This window comes from Dryobates pubescens, chromosome 2 (genome assembly GCF_014839835.1).
Source record: "Dryobates pubescens isolate bDryPub1 chromosome 2, bDryPub1.pri, whole genome shotgun sequence".
In the NCBI taxonomy this organism is placed as follows: domain Eukaryota; kingdom Metazoa; phylum Chordata; class Aves; order Piciformes; family Picidae; genus Dryobates; species Dryobates pubescens.
In genome coordinates, this window is record NC_071613.1 from 32,340,320 (window position 1) to 32,354,543 (window position 14,224).

Consider the following 14,224-nt stretch of genomic DNA (forward strand, 5'->3'; position numbering starts at 1 on the left):
ACCTCAGTAAGCAAGCCACCTGAGTTACTCGAATCATGATGTCCGGGTTTACATCCTATCTTTTTCCATGTGGCTCACCCTGTTAACATGTACAACGGTATGATCATCCTTGTCTGAAAGGCAGCAGACACAGATGGGAAGCCTGTATTTTAGTAGTAGCATCTTCCCAAGCTTATAACCTTTTGACTCAGACTGATGAACATGGGCCAAACCCAAGCAAAACTGCTATTTGGTTGTGCCACTGTTGAATCAGATTACGATGTCCTGGTTTGAGTTAGGACAAATTCTATTTGGTGATTTACTTTTCAGCTCAGTCTCTTCTAAGTAACTGCACTTTCTGAAATTAATGGCATGTTTTCGCAGACAGAATCTGCTTCTAGTAGTGACAATACTTGGTTTCTAGTTAGTACCAAGGATTGGTGTGCAGGCCAAGGTCACTGCTAAATCTTGTGTACTACAAAACTAACCAGCAAGGCACTCCATTCCAGGTTTGTCAGATTTGGTGTAAACCTGAAGGATCGTAAAGAGTCAGACTCTTTCTCTTCTTCAATAGCTGGCATCCAAGGAGGACTGTCCATTCTGCTTTTGATCCCAATCTGTAAGTCCCTGAATCTCGTTCCTGTCTGCCACTGAGTACACTTTGAGACTTCTGCCATAGTGATGGGGATGACTAAGGACTGTTTATATACAGATAGGACTTTGAAAGCATAGCAACAAACCTTTATGCAGCAAAGAGGCTTCAATTCAGTGAGGGGCAGATTTTCACATCTGAATGATCACAGGGCACATTGACTCCTCTTTTCCTCTTATTTTTCCTGTTCCTGAAAGTCAGAGCTTACTTTCAATGGTTACTTGAACAATTTTAACAGCTCAGTCATTTTGAGTGGTCCTCCAAAGTCAATACTCTTCAGTTTTCCCAAAATGGTCACAAAAGAGACAACTATAAATTTCATAGGTCAGAAAAATATATAAAATATTCCATACTTTCCTGAAACCTTTTTCACAGTTTCTTCTGACATGGATTGTTCTGGCCTCAGATTGTGAACATACGAAAATTCATATTGTAGGTTCTCCAGATCCAAAGACTCTGTTCATGTTTTAGTCTTGCAGATAAGCCAGTTGAAGCAGAGATCTTAACTGTCTCTGAATAACTGTTCTGCCTGCTATCATATATCAGACATCATTGTACCTCTGACAGTTATGTGCACACAACATTATCCTAATGTATGATGAAGAAAATGTTTGTGTTACCAATTATGCTCTTAGGCTATTGCTGCAGGTAAATGATTCATCCTTTTCCATCCTGCTGGTTTTGTTGCATTCCGTTTATGGTTTTTGCACCAATTTCAGACCAAAGAAAGACAAATAACTTGCACTTTTTTGTTCAGATTCAGGATGGATGCTGCCATTAGGGGTGATGGTAAAGCTAAACTGCTGAAATAGTAATTTCCAATACAGGTTTTGGTTGCTCTGTGAGGAAAGAAGATTTCTATTCCTCCCTTTTTATACTCACATTTGAGCCTTTTGCAATTTACATGCAGTAAAGAACCAATCCCACCTTTAAGAAAACTAGTATGTACTGGTTTTTATCCCACATTATCACAAAGACCTTTGCAAAAGTGCTGTACCCTGTCCACCAAAACAGTTTACAAGAAATAAAACATACCATAGCATCTCTTCCAAGTTCAGGGAAACTTATTTCCAGTAAATTACATTTTGTATACTTTTTAAGAAATATTTTTTGTTATTCCTAAATTTCATACTGTCAGGTCTTGGGCTCATGATACACAGGCACAGAAACAAAATTTCATCTGTCACTTGGAGCACATAGTAGCTAAACTGTATGCTTTTTTTTTTTTCTTTTTTTTTTTCCCCTTTTCTTTTCTTTAGTCCCAAAGGCTTCTGGTTCCTTCCAATCAAAATTTAGAATTTAGGTGCTTCCCTTCACTGTGCAGTGATGCAGCATTTTTGATACGATGTTAAATAAGGTGAATGTTTAGCAAAACCATAGCTTCAGGCATAGGCTTAGCTTGTGCCACAAGAATTGGTGCTCAGAGAAAGGGGGAAGCCAAAGGAATACAGCCAGTATACGGTTTTGGAGGGTGGCTTATTTCAAAGTTCGGATGTCACACGCACATCAAGTGCTGTCACCGAGCAAAGCCTTGCAGTGGTTTACTTTCTACTTGCATTGTGCTCCGTTTTCCTCACAGCAGCTGCTAGCTGTCGTGCAGAAGCCGCAGCAGAGGATCAGTGCCTCATCCTCTGAGCTCCGCATCCGACATGGCTGCACAAATCCTTCCTCAACAGCAGCTTTACCCAACACGCTGGATCGCGCACAGGCACATCTTAGGTTGGCCCTCGCGGCTGGTGTTGCCCAGATGTGGCCAGCGAAAGCCTTCAGCCAGTCACACCCACTCGGGCCCCTTGGCAGGGACAGGGTGTATTCCAGCTCTGAGTGCTGGGTAGCAGTGTAAGGGGGTACGGAGATACGGCGGTGGCAGCGAGCAGCAGAATCTGCGCGTTTGCCGGCGTAGAGCTGCCGTTACGTTAGCGGCGGGCGGACCAAGCAGCTCCTGTTCAATTGCAGACGAAGCAGCCGCACCCAGGTAGTTGCCGCTTCCGGCCGCCCCGCGCCCCAGCCGCCCCGTCGGCACCGTTCAATCAGCGGCGCGCGCCATTCTCTGCCCCCGCCCTCCCCGACCACGTGACCCATGCCTCCCCGCTGCCCACGGAGATGTCGGCTGAGGCATCGCGAGAAGTGACGGAAGCCTGTGGGGGACCCGGCCTTTAATGTGCGGTTGGGCCCGCGTTCCTGGGGTGAGTTTGTAAACACGAGCGCGGCGCGGCCCGGGGGCGGTGGTGGCGACTCCTCCTGTCCCGCTGCGGCGGCGCCCGAGCTGGCGAGCGCACCGAAGGCAGAAAGGAGGGAGTGGCCCCGCTCCACAGTAGGCGGGGGATACTCGGGAGGCAGTAACATGGCGCCGCCGCTCCTCTCCACGGCAGCCCCCTCCCCCACCGCGGCCTGCGGCTCCAGCCGCCCCTAGAGCCGGGGCGGGGCGGCCCGGCCGGCGCGGTGGAGACCGTTACCTGCCCGGAGGTAGAGTTCTGGCGGGTGCCCCGAGGGAGCGGAGCGGGACGGAGAGGGTGAAGGGGGGTGCAGCTCCTTGCGCTCCGCATCCGGAAGCGAGCTGCCCCACTGGGGTATCGCCGGTACCTGCCCCTCGCCCGGCCCGCGGCGAAGGCTGAAAGGCAGGGGTGGAGGGGGGGAGGAAGGAGGCAGGCAGGCCTGGCCTTTCTCTTCAGCTCCAAGGAGGCCTCTCTCTGCATCCATCTTCTGCTCTGAGGGGAGATCTTAGTCCGTACCCGGTACTGGTGTGGAGGGTGAGGAGGGGGCTTACGGTGTGTGGGTGTGTTGTGGGGGACGATAAGAACAGCTATTCTGCGTCGGAGGAGGTGTTGGCCTGGCTAGGATTTGGCCATGGACGTGGACCTTCTGAATCGGTTGCCCCACTGACTTTGCCTGTTGCTGTGTGTTGTACTTATCGAATCGTCTTAATAAAAGAACTCTGAAGCTTTCTTGTGAAAGCTTCACGCATCACAGACCCTGAAGCAGTGATGGCTGCACAGTGTTGTAGGCACAAATGTTTTATGCTACAGTATAATTCGATGTTTGGAGTTAAGTGATACATCTGCTGCCATGTTGTTTCCACAGCCTTGTTCATTCTGCAATGTTTTTCATCCCTATTCTTGGAGTGAGATCCATGAGTGTTTCCATGGCCCATCCATGCACTCGGTGTCGCTCATCTGCTTTTCAGTATGCTGCCTTCACCTAGAGATGTTTATCTTCAAATAGTGATGCTATCACCTCTTTCCTTCTACTAGAATGAGAATTCTCAATAAAGCTGGAAATCCTGAATCATATGCTACTTTCCAAATAGTGAGCCGTAATAGGACCAGAGCATATTTTTTTTACCACCTTTAAAAGTGATAGTTTTGCTTTCTTCTTGTCATGTTTTACTTGTGGCAGTGAATGTCAAGTCCCAAGCTCTTGCTGAGGGCAAAGCTAGGTAGCGTTATTAAAAGCAAATGTCCCTGAGGATCCTAATACTGCTAGGTAAAAGTTAGAGGCTAACCTGATAAGCTCATAGGATGAGGAGGACCCTTTCTTGTACATCTACTCTTCTGCCAATGTTCCAGATGTGATTTCTTCAACCTTCTGCTGAAACATATGTTACTGTTTGTTAATGGACATCCAGTTGCAGACATAATTTCAGAGGAGCAAACTATAGTCAAGTTAGGTGTTGACTTGAATTCTCTTAGTGTTAATAATTTTGAATTCCACAATCAAAATTGGAGAGTTGTCTTATTAAAAAAATGATAAGTTTGTCAGGGATTGCTTGCTATATAATGCATCAATAGAAAATGTTTAATAATAAAAAACCCTTAATGTGTATGTGGAATGGAGCAGCTTTTTAAAAAATCCATTACAAGCTTATGTTTTAATGCTGATAGTGCGTGCTAATACTTAATCAACTAATCAAGCCTTTGATCTTCACAATGTAGTTGATATTTCTGTCCTGATTTTAATTCTAGAAATGTGAATGTGTTTATCTTTTTCCAGAAGTTTCTAGACTGTGCAGGATCTAACATAAAGTCCTTTCAGGTCTTAAATCTGATTGCACATAATTTTAAACATATTTTTGGTTTTCATGATACTTCTTTTCTGTGACAAAGCGTTGAACAGCCTGAAATGTGGTGTTCTTATGAATCATTTTAATTACATTTTGCGTGCATCTTGTGCATAAAATCCCTTTTCTGTCATCAGCTGTTACTTCTTTTCCTTCCACTATTAATTATTGTAAACTTAGAAATGTATGAATTTTTAGCACCAAGAAGCTTTACTAACTTAAAAAAAATGTATTCTAGTGTAATTTTTAAAAAATAGTTTCTTCAAATAATCTTGGGTTTCTGTATAGATGTAGTACATTAACTGTTTTCAAAAGAGCAAACATGATTCAATACTATTCTTTTCTGGTACAATGAGTAGATTTCAAGTTATCATTGTCCTCCTGCCTAACTGAACTATTTTTGTTTCAAATCAATAATATGGACTCTAAGGAGAGATTGGATATAGTTAGTGATAGAAATATGAGCCCATATTTAATAATTATGCAATAAATATTTTTTTTCCCAAGTTTCTAGCTTTGTTCTTTGTCAGTTTCGGTTTAGCCCGAGAACTTTTTCATTAGTTTCAGTTCAGATAGGAATTTCTCTTCAGTAAGTTATTCCACATACTAGAACATGTTTCCCTTGCTAGGTAAATGCCAATGGTAATTATTATTGCTTACAGGAAAGGAAAAGATTGTCCTGTTTAATGAGCAGTGACAGTTCTGTAATGGGATATTTATGATATATTTAAAGATTTTTTTAAAAATTAAATTCTTAATTATTGTATTCAATTTTCTACTATCTGAAAAAAAATTAAAAGTAACTTTTTGCTAGGCCTTTAAAAAAATTGTTAAAATAATGTAGCAAAAGGAGACTGGATTTCTGGTTTTTGTTAGGTTGATGTCCAACATTAAGATGCTCAAGCCTAGGCAAATGAGCTGGGAGAAGGTAAGTCCCGGTGTCATTCTAAGCAAACTGTGAAAATATTAGTGGACCGTTAACCCTTGTATATTTCTTCTCTGAGGATCATTGTCTTTTTACTTGAATCTACAAGAGCTGTATTTGCATAGCATGAATTTCCAGTAAGTCAAGGAAAGATCAAGGTGCCTCTGAAAAATACTTAAGCTAGAGGCTTGGTTTAGGAGCTGCCATATTCAGCCAACAGGCAATGTTAGGCCTGAGGACCTTTCTTCATTCCATTAGTGCTCTCTGTTTACCAGAAATGCACCTTTATGTGGAAAAAGACTGCTCCTTCAGCAAAGATGAAAGAACTTAATTGCTTTGTTTCTAGCTATGTGACCGTCCATCCAGCTGGCTTTCTTGTTCTACTCTGAACTTGTGAAGTCAATTGTCCTCACTTCTTAATCTTTTCTTCTTGTCCATATGCTCTCCCCTTTATAGAATCTTAGACAAACCATGGAAGGAATGGAAATAACTTTAGGCATCAGTTACAAGCAGTTAACTAATACAATTGGCAACAAGTGGCCAACATTTGACTTAAAAGGAAAACATTCTGAAGATTATGCTATAGGCATTACATCCTTCCTTATTCTTCCCCAGAACTCTCTGAAAGAGATCACATGTCTTCCTGGAAATAGCATAGGCATTCTATTAAGCAGTGGGCTATGAAGAAGGAGCTCCTATTTTCCTGTTCACCAGTTTTTGAGATTTATGACCTTTAAATATTCTGGACTAAGATTTTTAGTTTTATTGCAGAATCTACTGAGCTACTTCCTGGTACTCCGAGCTTCTTTAAGAGGAGGAATAGTTTATTTGTTTCAATATTTTCCCATCATCCTCTTCATTATTCAGTTTAATTTTTTTAGGAATTCTAAATTCTACAGTTACACAAATACAGTCAGAACCCTTTTGAAAATGGGTGGTAGTGGTCAGGTATTAATTACACTCCTTGTGCTTGACCTTTCTTCTTTTGCTTTACAGGAAACTAAAAAAAATAGTAGTTCTTGTCCTGGCAGGTAAGTGAAGCAATGATTTTTATTTTTTTTTCCCTTTAAAAATACAAAATTTGATTGTATTTACTTTGTATGAAGTGATGTAGTTTATCTACTACCTTCTGATTTTTACTGAAAGCCAAACTTGCAAATCTGCCTCTAGAGAAAATGATGGAGATAGTCTCAGAATGTGGGAGATGATTAAAATTTATGCTGTGCAATGCTATATGCAGGTATTGAAAGTATAAAAAGTGTCCTGTTAATTTTGATTTACATTGACTTGTTTGGTTGCATGACAAAGCTATCTTAATTTTTAAGAGTTAAAAATTACAAATTTCATTTATTTATTTATGTTTTCTTCCCCTTATCTAAAGAGCATGTCTGGTAAAATTCTTTTACAGAGCTAAGCAAAACACTAAATTCACCTCTTCAGGTAGCCATTAAGAGAATGTTCTTTACCGTGGCTAATATATTTAGTCCACTTTACTTTGAAAAAGTATGTAAGTCAAGTAGAACTCTCATAGTTGATAAAGATGTTGAAAAATTTTAACCTTTCCCTTTTGTGCTTCAGATTCCTGTTATACAATTAAGCCTTAAAGTAAAATATTGAAAATCTTACACTACCTAAACCAATTACACACTAGGATGGGATCTACAAGAAAGCTCACCAAGTGTTAAAATTCTGTAGACAGTAAGGGTTTATGTCGTACAGTAAGAATGGACACAATCTCAGATTAAATATAAAGAATAAAAGGAAATGTTGAATAGACATGATTGATCTTGAGGGAATACAGCATCCGTAGGAAATACATCATGGATACTGTAACTTCAGCAGTTTGTAATGTATAGACCCCAAGGAAAACTTAATGCTGACCAGCTACTGTAATTCTGCTTTGTATCAGTGGCCTCATACACTTTTTGTCTTAACGTCAATTATTTTTTTCAAATTGGAATGTACAGTGGTCAGTCTAGCTGCAGAACTTGGGTTTGCATTACGTATAAGCACTAGCAGATAGATTTGCTACTAGTGCAGCTGGCAGACTGTGAGATTGTCCTCTTATGGGCTGTCCACTGTAGAGGAGTGACACACTTGTGAGAATGTGCATCATTTCTTGCTTGCTGGCCAATAGAGAAATGATGACTTTGGAAAGTTTTATGGCTTAGTTGTTAGTTTTGTTTTGCCTTTTTTGTGCGTGTATGTTTATGGTTGTCTTTGTCTTATCTGTGTTCATTTCAAGCTGTTCACTTGCATGCTCTTTTGTGCCAACCCTAACAGTTACGGAAGGGCAGCCTCTGTATTGCTATAGTGCTTAGAATAAGTACAGGGCAAAGGCTGCACAGCCCATGAGCAGGTTGGTACATAGAGGGGTTTTGGTATACAACATGCTTTATATTGATAAAGCTTCTGAAGACTTTACCTACAAGTGTGATAAATCTTTAGAGGGTATGCATGAATAAGGGTTTTTCTCAGTAAATTTGGAGAGGTTTTTGCAAGGATTGTCAATATTTATGCACTTTAGGCAGCTATTTAATTAAGTGCTTAATAAAAAAAATATCTTATTATGAGGTGTCAGTTGTGTTTTCCATCCTTCTGTATGCAGAGATATTAAGATAAAACAGAAGAATCTTTATGAGTAAAATAAGCTAAGAAGACATTGGTTAAGTGTATAATTATATTCTTTTACAAATTGACTACAGGAAAGTATTTTAGAAGCAAGCCTCAGAGTATGCCTTAATGGCTTCTGGAAAGGGTACCAAAATGTTTAATTAAAATCTTACAAAATACACAAATAACTGCTGAGCTGTTTTGTAGCACATTAATGTGCTACGAACACATTTTCATATTAAAAAGACATCTTTGGTTTTTAAATAAGCAGGCTGTCCTAAATATTACTAATTTGCATGCAAACCCATTTTTGTTCCTCTGTATTATATATAAATGTGTATATGTCCTTATTTGTATATTTTACGGCTTGCTTTTCAAAGTGCTAAAAGAGGCTTACGCCATTTTAAATAGGTGTGATGTGAACATATTTTACTTCTGCATTGAAAATATAGTGCAGATTTAAAGTTGATTATACTGCCAAGGTTATTTCATGTTTTTCCCATGTTCAGTCTGATACTATTTCTCAGTGTAACTCAAAAGGATTCCATATATAGGTTTCCTTATGCTACTGAATGCAGTTGGGGGTTGGAAAGCTTATAGGGGAAGGTTTCAATTTAGTGGACTGCAGTAAGAATCATATCACTGACTCTTCAGTTTCTCTGAAGAGCTAAGTTTGGCTGGAGCTTCACATTCAGATTGGATTGCTTTGTCTCTAGCAATCATGTTAGCAGTTTACATCCTTTATTCCTCATTTAGCTGGATGAGTAACTTTTTTGTCAAGATGGTATTTTAAGTTGCTACTTTGGTTTTCAGGGGAAGAATATTTTATGAATTTTTCATTTTTTGTTCTTTTGGAGCACTCAGTCTTCAATATCCTTTTGAAATAAGAGTGGCTATCACAAACTTATTTTCTGAAAATGTGTATTCTGTGTGTTAATCTTGCTATTCCTGTCAGGCAACAAACAGTTCCAGAGGAAAAGAGAAAACAAAGAATATAGAATTGGTTGTTTGGTTTGTTATAGCAGAAGCAGGTTTAGTTGTTGGTCCGTAGACTTAACTATGTAAAGGCTTCTAAGCTGTCAGAAGATTACCTAAGTTTGGATTGTCTTTTGCTGTTGTTTACCTCTGTTTCTAGCTGAAATCTTTATGATGCACTTCAAACTTCAGAGTTTTCTTGGATTATTCACAATTTCATGCACTCAAAACTTAGAATATCTTCAAGAATGGAGATTTCACAGCCCCACTGGGCAACATGTGCCAGTGTTCAATGTCCTTCACTGTGCAATAAAAAAAAATAAAAATCTTCCTCCCATATACTTACTCTTAACTTTTTTAGTGTGGTTCATGAGTGTTACATCTTATCCTTTTGTTGTATGCTACCCAGAGTCTGGATCTGCCTTCTATAACAATACGTTAGATAGCATAAGACAACAAGGAGATCTTTCCTTAGCCTTCTTTCCCCATGCTGAACTAATTTTGCTTCCTGATATTCCTCCTGTATGTAACAGTCCAGCTTTTTAATTATTTTGGCAGGATCCCTGCTGATTTATCTCCAATTTGTCATCTGTCTTAAGGGGCTCAATACTGGACACCGGGCTCCAGCTGTAGCCCCATGAGTGCCAGATAAAGGAGCATAATCACATGCCTTCATCTGGTTGCTATGATCTTACTAATTGAACCCAGTAGGCTGTTAGCCTTCAATGCTGCAAGCAATGTGATGCTGAATTGTGTTCAGTTTGTTGTCCACCAGGAGTTACAAGTTCTGCCCCAGAGCTGTTTGACAGCCAGCTGGCTCTCAGCCTGCGCTGTTGCATGGAGTTATTTTGCTCTAGGTGCAAGTTTCGCATTTGTCTTTGTAATAGGTAAATACAGTCCTTAGCAATTTGGCTACGCTAACGAATATGAGCCCTATGTTTTCCCACCTTGTCAGATCCAGTTTCTGTTTAGATTTATAACATCTAAGGTCTTGCTGGAATGCATGAGTGAACTTCTTTTCTAAGTGCAAAGATTTCAGTGCTTCAGGATGTTTCCCCCCCCAGCCAAATGTTAGCTGGAATCCCTTTACAAGGCATTGCCTCACAAAATCCCTTGTGGCATGCAGTCAAACAATATTAGAAAGATCAGGAAGTTAGTTTATCTCCATCTTTTTTCCAGTAAACTTGCCAAGAAGACAACATTTTCTATTTTTCCCCCTTTTTTTATTTTTTACAAGGGTTGAATTTCAGTTTATAAATCAGACACTCAAAATTCACAGACTTCGAAAACCAAAACATGGATGCAGACTTCATATGCAAATAAGTGTTTTAGTAAAACTCCTTTAAAAGAGAAAATGTGCAGACTTGAAAAATTGGGTCTTTACAGCTTATGACCTATGTTGGAATAGATATCATAGTTGATACTACACACTTGTCCAAGACTGATCACAAGCTATAGTAACAGAGTGGGGAAAAAATGCCCTATATGCACATTTGTTAATCAGAATATTCATTGTTTGGGTAGTGTCATCCCCCTGTCCCCAATCCCTTCTTACACCTTCGGACATTTCTGATACAGATATAACTCTTTTGCTCATAGTCTGTGTGCATATTATAGTCATGTATGATACAGCATGTATATGGTACCTCATGACCAAGATTTAACAAAGGAAATTCCTTTTGAGATGTAAAGGAGACTGATTCTGTTAGGTTTAAACCTGCATTAAAAAAAACCCAAAACATCTGACTGTTTTATTGCTGAACAAGGATATTAAGCTCATGGGATACCTTTTTAGGAGGATGTAATCCTAAAGCTTAATTTATAAGGCCCTTATTTCTTACCCTGAATACTTAGTGAGGAGCATTCTGGTTTGTCCATAACCTTCTTAGTACTCTTACTGGTGACAGTACCAAGTTCAGAGTTTGAACAATTCAAGAAATACTTACCCCTTCAGAAACTCTAGACAGATTATGAACTCTTTGGAAAGAAAAGTAGAGCAGTTTCCATCCCTGATTTGCTTCGGCATCCTTTCTGTAGGACATAAATGTTTCCCTGGGTTGTCAGTGCCAAAGACTCTAAAGTTCCTGGCAGCCGTTCATCTCTCCTTGGCTTGTGATCTCAACTCCGTATCCTCACTCTGTTGAGTGTATATATATAGAAATGACACTTTGGAGTCTCATCCACTCATGTTTTGCTTCTTTGTCATTCAGTGTCCATGACGAAGGACACTGGGATCTCCTTCTCCTTGAAGTAATGTTCCAAAAATCTATACAGTAGATTTTTACTGTACAGGCACAGACAAAAAAGATCCGGTAATGATCTCTGAGGTACTAAATCCTAAATTACTTGCTTGTACTTACTTAATCCATCTTGTGCCTTGTGCTAAATAGTGTACCAGAAATACGCATTCTTAGGATGGTTAGAGAGTTTCAGAAGCCTTGCAGCTTTTTATGACCAGCCTACTGAGGGAGAGATAGATTTATTCTGCTTATAATCTTTAATCATAAAGACATCTTTATTCATCTTTATTTGCTTCATCAAGCTAAGCAGTGTTCAGAACTAACATTGTTAGATCTCCATACAAACACTCATATTTAAAGATGAATTTATTTCCTCCAGGGTAAAGCCACAGATGGGTTGAGAGTGCTTGTCATCTCCTGGCTAATTAGCTAATTTGGTACATTCATCCTCCATCTCCCTCTACCACCCCCCCCTCAGGTTACTTAACCTTAAAATGAGGTAAGAGTTACTCATCACTGTTGGGTTTAGTGATGTGACAACAATACCTTGGTTTTATACATTCATTGTACCAGAACTTTTTTTGTCTTTGATGTCGTAGCATCCACACACTAGTTTTGTGCATTGTCCAGTGCATGTCAGCTCAATTCTGTCTGTGTTCCTCTTTCTCTTCCTGAAGTGGAGTGATGCTACCTTGTGACACCTGTTCTGTGCTTGCAGGATGAGAGAGTAGAAGCATCTCTTTACATCTGAGAGACAACTTTAGTGGATGTGTTGGATTAAACTGCTTCTTTGAAAAAATGTTGTTTCATGGGTGAACAGTGGTCATTATATCATATATCTTTAAAAAAAACACCCTATTATTACATGTTTAACATGTACAATTTTATTATTTTCTTTCAATTACAGTTCATTGCCATGAAAAGGAGGATATGATAGTTTGCCCTATGAAACAGATTTATACGTGAAATCTGGCAGGTATGTGTATTAATATATGTGATGAGTATGCCAAGCAGTACAAAATACAATTAGTCTCTATTCAAAAATATTTTTTTAGCCTGTTGGTAATTTAGTTAGATAGCTGAAACATAACTACAAAATCATGCACTTCAGTAAAATTTGTAACAGTTTGCATAAAGGACCATGTACTAACTTATCTTTAAGGATGCACTTAAAAGATGGTTAAAAGACTAGGGAGTCAACTACTTTTTTCCCTACTGTTGACACTGTATCCTTGACTACTTGGTATTGCCTATTTGCTTTGCTCTTTTTTTTAATTATGGGAATTGAATCATCATTGCAGTGTATTTTTATTTCACTGGCAAATTGTCTTACTATGTTTTCAGATACTTTTTGCAATTAGAAATACTTTGTGCGAGTATTTGCCTTTCTGATTGAGGTGTATGTTCAAAACCTCCCGTCTCTGCTTTTGTTTCTTATACCTTCCCGACAGAGCTTGGAATCTAGAATCTACTTGTATCCTGGATATTTAGATTCTTAGTGTAGCCAGAAGGCAGAAATTCTTGCCCCATAGACTGTTAAAATATTTTGGGGATGTTGATGTATTGGTATTTTTTTTCAATATTTGTATAATTTATTCCACCTTCATTTTAAATACAGGTAGCACAACGACCTGTGGAATATGAGTGATGACAAACCCTTTTTATGCACTGCCCCTGGATGTGGCCAGGTAATGGTCTGACTTGAAGTTACTAACATTGATCAAATAAAAATAAACCAGTGAAACGTATTTCTAGGGATCAGAGAAAAGGAGATTTATGATAATTGGTAGGAAGTGTCTGTGTTTTGCTGAGAAGTGGATGACAGCAAGAATTTCTCGCATTCTGTGTGTTTATTCCAAAAATGTTATCCATAGAAGAAAATTGCTTATCAAATTGCCCTGTCAGCTGAAAACAATTTCATGTGTTAGCCCTGCTTTATTTTCTTTCATTAAAAAAAGGCAAGAAACATCCTAATTAGTATCAAGTAACCTGTATTTTTCAGAATATTACAGTGTTCACGGGGAGCTCATGATGAAGCTTGCTTGTCACTGATATTCACAACTGTAGTCACTGCAAATACTTAATCCCATCATTTTGTATTTACGTATAGGAAGGTGCTAACGGTATGCATGCCACAAAATGTGTTTCAATGCTTATTGTAGTTTTAATATATTATATAAAATAGCATTAGTAGATACAGAGCTGAATGTGAGCAGAAAAGTAAAAATATGGAGTGTTTTAGCAGATCGTTGCTTAAAAGGAAGCTGTCTTAACATTTTGGTAACCTGAAAATAAATGAATTTGCATTAACTGCTGCATGAGATGGACCTCCCTGCATCCTTTATATAGAAGTGGTTTTTAAAACAAGCTGTATTTTTTTGTTATATAAGTACAATTGGATTTATTTTGATTTTGAGTTCAAAATATTTCATTTGCATTCTGAAAACTTTTTTTATGGTTGATGATAGCATTAGTGTTAAATTAGTGGAGCCTTCTGTATTTTAAGGTGGGAAAGGACTAAGATTTATTATGTCTGATATGTTCAGAGGCATTAAAAATAACAGAAGAGAACTGCCTTCTAAGCAACATGTTTGTCCTCATCCTATTTGAATCTCATTTCAATGTAAGCTCTGTCAGATGATGCATCATGGGACTACAGCAGTTCTTGCTTCCACTGAAGGAGGAGAGAGAAGTTCATGTCCCTGAACATGGTCAAGGCTTCTCCAGATGACAGCTTGTACTGTAGATTAAAGAGAGGGAGTCAGGTTCTGGAGATCCTATTC

The 14,224-nt window shown here is 39.0% G+C and overlaps 1 protein-coding gene across 3 annotated transcripts in view; it reads left to right on the forward strand.

The window, feature by feature from the left end:
• The first annotated feature begins 6,607 nt into the window (after positions 1 to 6,607).
• Positions 6,608 to 14,224, forward strand: part of ATF2 (activating transcription factor 2) — a 40,218-nt gene continuing 32,601 nt past the window's right edge. For 2 of the 3 annotated variants that reach the window (XM_009906645.2, XM_054174280.1), the window contains exons 1-3: positions 6,608 to 6,644; positions 12,349 to 12,417; positions 13,060 to 13,129. In XM_009906645.2, the coding sequence (XP_009904947.1) occupies positions 13,082 to 13,129 (48 nt within the window). In that variant the 5' untranslated portion in view covers positions 6,608 to 6,644; positions 12,349 to 12,417; positions 13,060 to 13,081. Of the gene's footprint in view, positions 6,645 to 11,921; positions 11,941 to 12,348; positions 12,418 to 13,059; positions 13,130 to 14,224 lie in introns of those variants that run through there. The other variant, XM_054174269.1, reaches the window with a different exon arrangement.